Genomic DNA, 14029 nt, shown 5'->3' with positions numbered 1-14029 from the left:
GTGGGGGGTCGATTAATCTGTCAACTTCGTCATCGTACACCGGCTAATTAAAGAAATGTAAAAGTAGAAGCCTATTAGTGATCGTTTTGTAGCAATTGTTGTTTTTGGTATTAGTGCACAATTGTGTATATGTTCGTATGGGTATTTCTGACAGCTGGGTCAGAAAATGGATGCAGAGCTGGCGTATATGATAGAACAGTGGATATTCCTTCCGGTGTGCAATTTGTGCATTCGATTCGGTTCATTCGGGAAGATCGGATTGAATAAATTAAGGTTCAATTAGTTTACCAACTCACGTGAATCATCCATTCCCGGTCAGCATAGCATGATAAAATTATAACAGAATGCGATTGTCGTTAATGGCAAATTAACATCATTTGCTGGCATTTAGACGAGTTCAAATAGTTTGATTGCATGTCACATGTGTTCTTCTCTTTTACTTCATTGGTCTGTGTTTGTTGTCTATTAATTTGCTTTTTCACTGCGCATGAATACTAAAAATAGTATCGGTCAATTTATACACTTCTAATTAATCTCTTTGCATCTTTTTTCTTTAGTCGGCATTTTAAGTTTCCTTTTATTACTATATCTTAAATTAGATTCATACTAATAATTACTAACACATTCTCTCATATACACTCACAATCTCTCCCATTCCAAATGTACAAAAGCTTGTGGCCTTAACGATAACACACACCTGGTCACAAATGCGAACACGCAATTGCAATCATCCACACATATTTACGCCTACGATCTCGCCAACATTAAAACACCCTGGTAATTAGGTGAACGTTTTAGAACCTATAAATTTATATACGTGATCTAAAGCATTAACCCACCGCATGAATCGGTCGCGTCCGGAAGTCTCTACCCTCGGTCCTAGCAGCCTAGCCACATGCCTTCAGTTGGACCAATAAAAATATTCAATAGACAACACGTTCTATGACGACATGACCGGGACTCTAGTGATATGAGGGAACTCTTTCTTAGTACCTTAACCGTATACCGGTCCGCGCGATAATTTAAGAACCCACGCGAATGGCCACACAGTTATAAAAAATAATTTATACACACGAAGCTTCATACACGCTAGCACACGTGACAAATACGTTTGCATACAAACGCTCGAGTCCTTCACAGTCATCCATGCACACCCACGCTCGCGACCTCGCGAAGAAGATAACGCCGCATTAACTTAGTGAACGTTTTAGTACTGAAAAATTCACCAACGCGGTCTCAGGAGTTAACCCGTAAACGCCCGTGTTTTCGCGGTCATGAATCAATTACGTTCGGAAGCCCCTATTCTTACCCCTGCAGTCTTGGTCCATGCCTTTAGTTGAACCACACAAAAAGACAACACGTTCCATGGCGACATGACCGGGAGCTCTAGTGATGTGAGCGCCTGAAAATAAAAGTCCGAAGGACAGAACATGCTTCGTAAAACCCGTTTCAAATATATTAGAATATAAAAACCGGATACAAACTTCAAGCATAAAAATCAAACTGGGACATTTCTTTGTAAGAGTCGGATAAAAATATCTTCAGTAAAAAAACCGGAAAAAATATATCCGATTCTTACAAAGTAGTTTTTGTTGGCCGACTTTTAATCTTGAACATCAAGATATACGGATGCTCCTACGAGCGATTTATTTATTTTTAAACGATTTTTATACTGGAGGTTCATCCTTGCCGAGTTTTACGGGTGATAACTTTTCAAGCGATTCTTATGCTGAAGGATTTCTGTCCGATTTTTATGCTTGAAGTTTATTTCCCAAATTGATATTCTAATATGTTTGAAATGAATTTTGCGAAGCATGTTCTATCCTTGCGACTTTTATTTTCGGTTGCTCATATAGGAGCACTCTTTTCTAGCATCAGAACTGTACACTGAAAATGAAGTATCAAATTCGCAGTCCGCGCACGATAATTCAAGAACACACGTGAATATGTGAATGGACACAGTTATAAAAACGAATTTATACACGCGAAGTTACATACACGCTAGCACAAGCGACATATAAACGCTCACGCGATCGAGCACGTTAAGGCAATAATACACGAGTCTTTTGCGATAATACATGCGATTGTGAAGTCCCTAAGCCCGCACACATCTGAACCATATAATGAGTATCACATTCAGAAACAAGGCCCGCTACAATTGGCCTTAAGCAGTGTTTAGCTCTACAGTTCCAGTAGGACAACTCTCGGAATAAAAAATATTTGAAATCTTGTGGTTTGATGGAGAACTGTTCTGAAAGGTATGTTGAGGGTGAATTTAACTACATAGATGTAGATTTTGTGTTGTCCTGCAGACCAGAGAGTATCATTGAAGCAAGATTATAGGCAAATGATTTCATGAAGAAACGGGAGGCAAACAGTTATGAGAATATTTCCTTAACACACAAAAACGTTTGCTGAATAGCCCAATTCTATTACCTTCTTGGATTAAATGAGCACTCTAGAAAATGGACCCGACTTTCTCAGAACTTTACGTATTTTGAACGGATGCAATAAGCGTTGCAAAACTCTAATTTCTATTGAAGAACTAACTTTCGCTGCTCAAAAGATCGAATGCCGATGAGGGACTTCTGGAAATGCTGCTGTCTCGTGTTTGATCAAGAAAATCAATCAGAAGCACTACAAATACGCAAAGAAATAAAATTAACACAGAAACCTATATCAAACTGAAAACTTACTTCTTCGCAGTCTTGCTATTTTTTTAAATGCTAATCGATCTTGCAACCAATATGAAAAATAATATTTATCGTTTAGGTAGATGGATTCGTCATTTCAGAACCATCCATATAATATTAATTATTGATGTATTTTTTCTAAAAATGTCAATCTACACTTCAGGGTAGATTGATTCTAATAAATTTTCTATTAGAATCCTCCAATACACTTTTTATTATTGTTATTTTTTGTTGAGCAAAAACCTTTAAAATTGTTTTGATCTGGTTTAATGTATTGAACGCTCCACCGTCAAAATTTGAAAACAGCGAATTAATTTATTTAGTAGTTTCTACCATATATCTATATCAGAAAAATCAGGAGTCTACATTACAAACGCCTTTCAGAGCACAAAGTACAGAAATCTTACCCCATGTACTCACAATCACGCAACCTTCTTACGGTAGTACATAACCTATGTCGACTGTTATATCAGTGTATATTAAGATTATACATGATTTGTCATCATGAATCGTTTTGTAAGTAATACCTACTTACCACAGAATCTTCGTATAGCTACTGAGTTACACTAGATGCTGTCAAAACCACAACCAACTCTTTATCGGATATCTAATCGATGTCAACTGGATTATTAGTTGAAAATACTGAGAAACTTGAGCAAGGCAAAGTGATTACTATATCCTGCGGTTTTTAATGAAAAAGATAGCCCTACATTGTCTACACTCAACTGAAAAGTATGCTCTACGCAACAATTACTTGGAGGTTTTTTGCTCGTTCATTTCCTGGAGCAACAAATAAAATCGCATCTGCTACTGTGATACTCATAACTGTCACAGTTACAAAGGAATAGCAAAGACAAAGAGATTGTTATGCACATCATACTAGAATGCCTTACACAGCCCACCGCCCAAAAGGTTTAAAACTTGAAACTAATTTATAGGAAGTCATATATTCTGGTATATTCCAAGAAGTCTGGGAGACTTAATTATCGAAATAAATGTTCATTATAATCCATTAATATACTCTTCGTAGTAGTTATGAATACATTACTAGTGCATAGTTTTGTATCATAGATTTCTTGATTTTTTCCACCCATCCATAATAAATTATTTGCGCATTTTTACAGCCCCCCGGAAGAACCATACGACAATGAGAGCTACGCAGGCGTTTCGGATGATTCCGAGCTCGACAATTTGAAACCGCGAAAGCAGCACTGGGCCAGCAAGATGCAGTTCGTGTTGGCCTGTATAGGATACTCGGTAGGATTAGGCAACGTGTGGCGGTTTCCGTATTTGTGCTACAAAAGCGGAGGAGGTAAGTTGAAATATGCAGATTCTATAGAAAGACGAGCTCACGTTCTACGCATTGACATGTCGGTGTCTAAAAATGTTAAAATATCGATAAATGATTACTAATTATGCCATAAATCAATAATATTTACACCATAGACTAATAGACATAACCTACGCACATCAGAAAAGTTTTTTTTGATAAATTCAAATATTCAATATGTCCTTAAATCATTCAATTTCAGCGAAATCATTTCAATAACCCTAACTATGCTCTAATCTGTACTGTTAAACAGAAGGTCAAATTTCCGAAACAGGATAATAATAATATAGTAAGGCCGCTTTGAAAGCAAGTTGAAATGATTAGAAAACTATCTTTAGTCGATGCTCCCAACACACGTACAATAAAAATGACGGCATTATTAGCAATAGTCATTATCATCTGCGATCTAAATTATTGCATCCCGCTTTTTCAATTGCAGGCGTATTTCTGGTGCCGTATTATATAATTCTACTAATCTGTGGCATTCCTATGCTGTTCATGGAGCTCGCCGTCGGACAGTACACCGGACGAGGGCCGATCGGGGCACTGGGGCAGCTATGCCCATTGTTCAAAGGTATGTTTCCGTCGAGTTCATAACCCATAATTATTTAACAATTCATCAGAATCATATCGTTTTTTGTCATTTAAGGGTTCTGTTTCTGTACTTTGAATAGAATCTTATATAAGGCAAGACATAAATATTCAAAATCACATTGATTTATAGTGACAGTGATTCCCATAAATCGACCTCCACTTCATGTGCTATTTGGTCTAACCGTGGCCATGAATTATTGAAATGTTTGCGACGAAGGTATCGTACGTTTTTGCCTTTCCAGTTAGCACCCGATTGTCAGTTCGCTCTCGTTATTGAGTCTCCGGTACGTGGCGTTATTCAGTCGACCGTTTTATTTAGTTACAAACAGGTCCGAATAAGTAGGTACGAACAAACGTCGACACACTGTCTATCACCGAGTGGGAGAATGAGTTATTCTGTTACGTATGCAAACTGCGTGCCGACAGCGATGATGATTAATTAGTAAAGCACACAGCGAATGTTAATTGACTTAGTGTGGAGGTAATTGAAAATTGTCAACAGTTCATAGTCATTAGCATCCGAATTTGAGAAATCTGCTCAGCTAGTCAATCCAGTATAATTAATTTTGACGTAATATTAAAATCCAATCAGTTATCGGTGTGTTGGTTAAGAATGAGATACGTTTGGTTTGCCAACGACCCAATTTTTAATTTTTTGGAAATATTTTCTCGTACTCTTTAGTGCAAATCAGTGATTGAAAAATATATTCAATGTATGCTAAAATTGATAGTAGTCGACATCGCCGTTAGCTTAACACGCAGCATCCTCTAAGTCAACTTAACCTTCCGGAAGTCGCGCTAGTACACTGAGTGCACGCTGCTCTGAAAATTTAGCGAAATCGACTTAGGGCACCAGTGGCTGCTCGTTCAGTGGGCGACTTCCGCGCGACGGGTTAATCGTACAACGGTTCCGTGACTTTTTCTTTTAAACTTTTTCAGCGGTTTTGTGGGGCTCTTTCGTACCCCAGAACTAAAATAGCACTAATATGCTTAATTTTTATTGAATTTATAATTAAATTTAACAGTTTTGTACTAAAACCATTCGCAAAGTAGCCTGATGCAATATATTCGTTTTTTGTCGATTTTATTATGTAATATTTCATTATTTATAGAACAAGTCTTTAAAATTTGTCGTAACCTCCTTTTTTCTTGAAGGAAGCAAGGGTAGTGTGAAAAAACAACACTTTTTTTTTAGAACTTTGCATTAAGCGAATTAATCGAAAATTTTGTACATTACAATGTACCATTTCAATAACATTTTGTAATTTTTATATGCAAAAATATCGACAAGCGACGCAGTGACGAAGTTTTTTGTAGATTCTGGAATTCAACACGAACACTGTTATAAATTTTATAAGACTGTTTTATGAAAATCCTTATTTTAAAATGTCAGCCCTTTTCTAATAAATTCATATTACTACAAAATAATAACCTTAAATGACCATTTATGGCGTTTATTCGCACATTTTTATGATTTTCATAAGGCTGTCTTATAAAAATAATAAGGATTGGCTTTGTCAAATTTTCCCTTCATATAATAAGAGAAAATTCCATTTCTGAAGGTCATAAGTCTTTCTTATGGAATTTCAAAGCAGATTTTGCTCGATACAATATACCAGTGTGCTTTGTTAACCCTCAAAAAGGTAAGCTGAAATTGTTACTTCAAGAAGCAGCGCTCCTAAGACCCAATGAAATCAAAAGCTTCCTTTCTGTCGTTTTATCAGTGAGAGAATCGAAAGCGCAAAAACGCTTGATCATTTGTATTTCAAATTACAACTCCATTGAAACTAGAGAACTCTAGCTAGCCGGGGCTCTGAGACTCCTTGCCTTTTTAAGGGTTAAGGGAGGCGTCTGGTGTAAAAATCGAATTCTTTTTTATCGTTTTAATTGTTAGTATTGAACCTCACACGCCGCACTTCTTTTGTTTTAAACAGCCATGCATTCCCCGCGCGTATCTGCTATAATACACGCAGATTTCAATCTATCGGCAACAATTTTCAAAAAACTGACGGTGATAAAATATATTTTCTACTGCGTTTTTTCCGTGATGTAATTTGATGTGGGAAACCCTTTAATAGCGTTTTTCTCGAAACTGCGTTTTCAAAATTAGCGAACGCGATAACTCAAAAACTAATCAACGAATTGACTTGATTTTTTTATGAAAATGCACAATATGTGTTATCTGTCGATAAACCACAGAAAACCGAATATATTTTTTTCTCCCTATTATTTTAAAGAAAAGTGAGCGAATTTAACAATAAAATATGAAATTTTTCAGTTTACATGAAGCCATTTTCCGAAACTCAAACTTTTTTCTATTTTTTTTTGGTTCATCGAGTAGCTACAAGTCGTGTTCGCCGCGACACTCCTCGGCGTGGAAATGGTTGGACGTCTACTCTTGGAACGGTCGTATGTGAAGCTCTGCATGACTGAATGTACAAATAGATCTTAGTATTACACAAAAGATCCATTGTTGCCTTGCCTTCAAAATCGTGAAACAAAATATCTTTCGGTTCGAGCACTTTACCCCAGACGCTCCCCTTAAGGGGAGTAGGACGGTTTAAAGTTTCAGCGTAAAAAACACTTTCTCGCGATTTTTTGTGAAGCGAATTAATTCAAAATTTTATACATTATCATGTATCATTTCAATGAAGCTCTTTGTAGAACGTCTTACGAAAAAACACGATTTGCGGTTCCATTCAAAAACTACTGAACCGAATTGATTTTTTTAAAAATCAGAACCACAAATAAAGGTGTAAAACATACTGTAATCATTTTTTCCATATTATTGAGATCCTTAGATACCAGTAAAAATACAAAAGGGTTGCATTTCATAACTTTCGATTTGTTTAATGCATTTACTTGTAACTTCTTACATTGTATGTACACGTCACGGAACTAGTCATATTACTATTTACTTTGTTTACTTTGTTTATAGTTCTAAAATGAAGCGTTAGCCCCAATAGTTAGCCTTTCCTACGAATTCCTGGAATAAATCGAATGTTACAGCTGTTTAACCAGGGCCGGCGGAAAGCGTGGTTAGTATGGGTAATACTATTTATTTAAAAATATCCGAGTGGGTAAATACCTATTCGAAATCTTGAACAAATAATTTGAAAACTGAATGTATCTCGCACACATAGAGGGAGTACGGCATCGAATTGCATCACTTCCAAATTGCTCTAGCTGTATTTCTTGTTAAAATTTTGGGTGAAATTAGTTCAATGTCGAATTCTGAGTGCGTCGTATCGTTTACTGTTGCTTCCTTACTCGCTATTGGAGAAGATTCCTTCATCCAAGGATGTGGCGTCTTTACAAGTGGACATACTGCGTTAAAGCCATAGGCCCTGGGATATAGCGGGCATCAACCTCCGAATAAACAAAAGATCATTGAAAATAAATTACTTTGCAAGAGGCGAACACAATATCATTTGTTTTCAAGTGCTGCCAGATTTTGTCTTCTGTTAGTGAAGTGAAATGTTTATTGAGAAACAAAATGTCACCAGAAGTCATTTTTTCAGTTTCTTCACATCAGGAACATGAGGCTGTATGGCTCAGTTATTGGCTATTAATCCGGTTAGGACCCTTTGCACAAACAGATAGGTCTTTATTCCGTTAGCAGTGACTGATGTTGAATACAAAATCGTTTACACTGGTTAAAGTTTGGGGTCATTCAAACAGCCAACCCCGTGTTTCAGCTGATTCGGACAAACTAAACTGGTCTTGGTGACCACGGCGTCGATAAAAACTTCTTTTGTAGGTAGATATACTCATCACTCCTTCGAAAATGGATCGTTGCTAGTAATTTTATTGGTTTGTTTTAAACTGGTTACCAAGCAGGGTTTATTAGGGCGAATCTTTGATATTTCGGTCACTGTTGAATATTATTGTGTCAGCACTTTTGTTTTCATTTTTTGTTCTATGACGCGGAAGAAAATCACAAAGGGCCCGAATGTTGAAGATAGAATTTCAAGCCGAAGAATTGATTTTATTTCAACATCTGTTTGAGCGTGAGTGGAATTTCAGCTATGCAGAGTCATTTTTGAACGGGCCTAGATAGCAGAAATAATGAAATGAAAGAATCGGGAATAGGAATGAAAAAGCGAGTGAGCTGGATTGGATAAAAAACCTTCTACCACAGACTGTGTCTGTGCTTCTACTATTGCCTGTGCCTTCAAGATAATATTGATTTTTGTTTGAAATACCCTTCTGCAGTGCATGTGTGTTTAATTATATTTTATGTGAATTATCTTTTGATAGACGTTGTTTGATGAGTCAGAGGGTCAGGCGCGCTGATCTCACCTGAAGTACTAGAGATACCGATTATTATTTTATTAAATTTGTTCCACCAAACACACCGTGATGCATCATCCCTGAGTAGAAGCTGAAACTGACCGCTGCTCTCTAGGCAACTTAAGCCTGTGACGCATTTTTCGCAAAATATACCCATGACCAACACGTGCTTTTTCGAGATAAAGTTTATTCAATAGATTAGTTCCCTGGCTTACTGCAAACGATTTTTTTATTCACCAGTTTAAACATATTACTGCCATGAAAAGGTTTTATGTATGTCATCTCAGTGATTTATGTCACAGTTTTGTATGGCACCCGGTCAAACATACCGCGTGCCGATCGACGCAATTTGGTTATGGTAATTGGCTGCTTCGGAATTGAATTGTGCAGTATTTGCTGTGTTTGTTGAATACTTAAGTTGTTTTATTGCTTGCACAGATCCAACAGGCAACGAAGCGCACCGTGATTCGGAAGCCAGAATGAAAAAAAATGTAAATTTTTATTAGTTATCAGTTATCACTGTTATTTATGCAATTCCTATTCTTATTGTCAAGATAACTTGAATATTTGGCAGTTGTTCATATATGATTGAGAACAAATAGCATATTTTAAGGTTAACACATACACAATCTCACCGCATGCAGATCAAATTAGTTATTTTAGACCATATTCTCACTGTCAACTGATTGTAGTTAAATTATTATTAAGTGGGAAGCGAGGTTCCTTAAAATTAAAAGGATTAAAACTAGATACATTGCTCTTTTGCCTTGATTTGATTTGCCCTGAGAATAAATGAATTACTACCTAGTACATCCATATGTGAATAGCTCTGTTTTAAGGAACTTTGGGACTACGCAACATGAAATTCATTCACATTATTATATTTGTTCCATTGCTAGCTTTAAACATGTATCTATCTACTAGGTTTTCATTATTTGAAAGTTAATATATCTTACTGGCATTGAGACTTTTTATGACTGCCATCCCGTTGATTTAGGTCGAAATTTTTTCTGAAACCCAGTCAGAAAGGCCACTTCCGGTGCAATTTGGTTGTGCTTTTGGTCTGCTTCTGGATTATTGGTTGCACATACCGATAAGTAATTTCATCGCCTGTACAGATGCAACAGGCGACGAACCCAGTCGTAATTCTAATACAGACGTCATTAAAATTAAAGCATTCTAGATCTTTACTAGTTATCTCAGTTCTAAGAAAAACTTACTCATTCCATTCCTAGATCTCCCTACCCAAACGACCTTTAATGAGTGACATCAAACAACTTTACACTAAATCCATCCTTTTCCAGGTACCGGCCTAGCGAGTGTGGTCGTTTCTTTTCTCATGTCGACATACTACAGCGTAATCATTGCGTACGCTATCTATTACTTCTTTACATCCTTCCGGCCGGATCTTCCCTGGACCGACTGTTCCCACCGGTGGAACACACCTGATTGTTGGATTCCGGAGCGAATGAAGCACAACATTACCCGGCCGGAATTATCCCGAACACCTACTGAGGAATTCTTCGAGTAAGTCGACGTCTAGCGATTGATTCGCGGCGTACAAGCCAGCCATTGATGTACATAATTCGTTTCAGAAACAAAGTTCTTCAAATCAGTCACGGCATCGAGTACCCCGGTGGGATGCGATGGGAACTGGTGGCATGTCTGATCTGTGCCTGGATTCTGGTTTACTTCGCGATATGGAAATCGATCAAATCGTCGGCTAAAGTTCGCTATCTGACAGCAACTCTACCGTTCGTGCTGATAATAGTATTTCTGGGTCGAGCATTGACGCTGGAAGGAGCCGATAAGGGGTTGCAATATTTCTTCCGCCCAAATTGGCAGGAACTCGGTAGAGCTAATGTATGACGTTCTGTGTATATAAATCGAATTCGTTTCTAATGACATATTTCAAACAGGTGTGGATAAACGCAGCGGCACAGAACTTCAACTCGATTGGCATCGCGTTTGGGTCGATGATTTCCTTCGCCAGTTACAATAAATATAATAATAATATACTACACGATACGCTGGCCGTGTCGTTTGTGAATGGAATCACTAGCCTGCTGGTAGGAATATTCGCATTTGCAACAATTGGGAATATAGCTATGGAACAGAATACAACCGTAGAGGATGTAATAAGCGGTGGGCCAGGATTGATATTTGTGGTATATCCTCAAGCCCTGGCCAAAATGCCGGCTGCTCAGTTGTGGGCAGTTCTCTTCTTCTTTATGCTTCTCTGCTTAGGGCTTAACAGTCAGGTGAGCTTCGGTTCTGAATTGTTAAAAATTCTACTAATTCAATCACTATGATCCTTTTAGTTCGCCATAGTGGAGGTAGTGGTGACTTCGATTCAAGATGGATTTCCCCGGTGGATAAAACGCAAACTTGTCTATCACGAGCTGCTAGTGTTAATCGTCTGCACTGTATCCTTTTTTGCCGGTTTACCAAATCTGATACAAGGTGGAATCTACTTCTTCCAGCTAATTGACCATTACGCTGCTTCAATATCGATCATGTTTCTGGCATTTTTTGAAACTGTTGCCATCGCTTGGTTCTACGGTATTAATCGGTTATCGAAAAACGTGAAACAAATGACCGGAAAATATCCTTCATTCTACTTGAGGTTCTGTTTACTGATAGCAGTACCTGCTCTGTTAATCGTAAGTATACAACAATTTATAGAGATCGCAATCTTAACATTGACGGTATTCTTTGCAGTCACTGTGGATCTTCAGCTTGATCAACTACGAAGCTCCAACATACCACAATGGACAGTACATCTATCCCGGTTGGGCACACGGTTTGGGATGGGCCATAACCTCAGCTTCACTTATTTGCATTCCAGCGTTTGCCATATACCAAATCGCGCGGGCTGATGGAGATACTCTAGGACAGGTAATTAACTTATAGTATGTTAGACGAAAATTCTACAAACCACCTTTTTAATTTTAGAGAATCATGAACACTCTAAAACCCAATCTGTATGAGTGTAAGATCTGCGGTGAACATCACTGCGACCACGATTTTCCGGACGATACGTACGGTCAAGAGATGGCACTGGTTGACTCTACATCCGGTGCACCTCTGATTCTGCAAACACCACTCACAGGAAATGGGGCGCCCACACAGACCAGGGACCATATTGGGAATCATAGCTCTAACCAAGAAGCCGGTGATGATGATCACCAGCACGACTTGGCAAGAAGATAAGGGGTGGCATTCATTGGTGATTCCAGAGAAAACGATTAGTTAACTAACGAACCTCCACACCCGATCATGCAGTTCAGAGTTAATCAATACTTGCGTCAAACGTCGTATCGAAAGAGTAACAAGTAAAAGACAATTGGATAGCTTTATTGCGTTACCAGAAGCGAACAAATATTAGTTCTCTAAGGTGTACTCTATATTATGTAATATTCTAGTTGAATTCGTTGTGATGCAAAGTAGGATCAACTGCTGTAAGTTTTAGTGACGTTAATAGTTCACTAAAATGGAATCGAATACAAGAAAATCACAATAAAATCTTTTAAAAATTAATTACGATGTATGTTTTGGGCTGTTGTTAAAATGTCATTATGATATATAGTTTTAAACATTATTTATACCTCTAAAATATATGAGTATTCTAAGACAACACTAGCATGTGCGACCAGGGACGGTAACAGTGTCTTATATGGGGTGGGAATACATATGCATTCGTTCAAATAGCTTTCGAGCAGAAAAAATGTACAAAAACCAACAACTCAGCGTGCAGGTTTGGGCAGCCACTCGACCCGCTATTCCTCATCCGCGGGCAAACTGGTAGGCTGCCGAGGCCGGTTCGGCGATTTCGGGTGGGGTCTGACTTCCGGTACGCTGGCGCCCCAACGCTCCGAATCCAATATTTCGTCTCACACCACTCATCTAATCTCCGGCGATGGGCTTAGACTACACCGATAGAGTTCCCCGAGGAGTCTGCTATGTCCAGTCTCCTTATATTTCGTGTATTCTTTCGCATGTAGCATTCCACAACCTCAGACAAGGTGATACAGGTGGGGATTATACCGGTAATGACACATACCGCCTCCGACGGTATCGTTATTTACGCACTCGCGAAACGAACAGTCATTAGGTGAAACGTGCTTGTCAACCTCGTCCGGTTTCGCTTTGAGTTTAACGCAGCCGTTCGGGCCGGAACGCCATACCTCAATATTGAGGATGAGACACCCGCTAGGAGACGTCTCTTGCTGTATCTTGCTGACTGGCACTACCTCAGTCTTGTAGTGAACCAGCTGCCATTGCGCAGCACCACGGTGATCGCCACTCACTTGGCACTGTTGAACGCGCTCTTCACCTCGATCTACAGTTGAAATCCCTTTTCGGAATCCAAACTGCCTCTGCGATAACCCGTACTAACATTCAGCGTAGTTTATCAGCCTGTTGAGGATGTCCCTTTCCAGAAGTTTACCAAGAGTAACCAGCAGGCATATAGGCCGATACATTGCAAGATCTCCTGATGGTTTACCTGGTTTTGGCAGTAGCACCATCTTCGGGATCTTCCATCCACCTGATAGGTAGCCTTCGTCCAGGTATTTCTATAGTACTCACCTGAACATTTTTGGAAACGCCAGGATCGTGTTCTTCAGTGCCACGTTGGGGATACCGCCCAGCCCGTGAGCTATCTTCGCTTTAGGTCCATTTTCCACTGTAAGGGTCGTTGGAGATTCGATTGTCACCTACATTTCCACCGTCTGCATCGACGTACGACGCAGGCGGCCGTTCGGTTAGGTCGTGCTTCGGTGAGAGATCATCGACGATTGTCTTTCCATCGACTAATGGTATAGTGTACTAGTGAAAAATTCATGTTATCCATCAGTGACGAACTTCAGAATGTTACGTCGATGATGGATCACTGATCGTCTTTACGGAATAAGCAGGCGGAACCCTTGTTGCACAACCCTGTATCCAGCTTCGCCAGTTAAAATCTTCTGTAATAACAACCGGCGTTCGTCCGACTAACGAGTCGGTTGGTGCGTCCAGCATCCGATTGTACTTTTCTGTTGTCTACCTCGGGAAGCATAACATATACATACGAATACACCGTTGATCTTGGCGATCACAAAACCACCTCTTTTTT

The 14029-nt window shown here is 38.9% G+C and overlaps 1 protein-coding gene across 4 annotated transcripts in view; it reads left to right on the top strand.

Moving 5' to 3' along the window:
* LOC131684279 (sodium- and chloride-dependent GABA transporter ine) overlaps window positions 1-12450 on the top strand; it is a 64055-nt gene extending 51605 nt beyond the window's left edge. For all 4 annotated transcript variants that reach the window (XM_058966994.1, XM_058966995.1, XM_058966997.1 and 1 more), the window contains 8 exons: window positions 3818-4005; window positions 4463-4597; window positions 10215-10437; window positions 10506-10773; window positions 10830-11171; window positions 11232-11573; window positions 11632-11808; window positions 11866-12450. In XM_058966994.1, coding sequence (XP_058822977.1) covers window positions 3818-4005; window positions 4463-4597; window positions 10215-10437; window positions 10506-10773; window positions 10830-11171; window positions 11232-11573; window positions 11632-11808; window positions 11866-12123 — 1933 coding nt within the window. In that variant the 3' untranslated portion in view covers window positions 12124-12450. The remainder of the gene's footprint in view (window positions 1-3817; window positions 4006-4462; window positions 4598-10214; window positions 10438-10505; window positions 10774-10829; window positions 11172-11231; window positions 11574-11631; window positions 11809-11865) is intronic.
* The last annotated feature ends 1579 nt before the right edge of the window (window positions 12451-14029 follow it).

Source organism: Topomyia yanbarensis, chromosome 2 (genome assembly GCF_030247195.1).
Source record: "Topomyia yanbarensis strain Yona2022 chromosome 2, ASM3024719v1, whole genome shotgun sequence".
NCBI classification, from domain to species: Eukaryota; Metazoa; Arthropoda; class Insecta; order Diptera; family Culicidae; genus Topomyia; species Topomyia yanbarensis.
The sequence above is the reverse complement of the archived record's forward strand: the minus strand, read 5'-3'. Positions and strand labels throughout refer to the sequence as shown.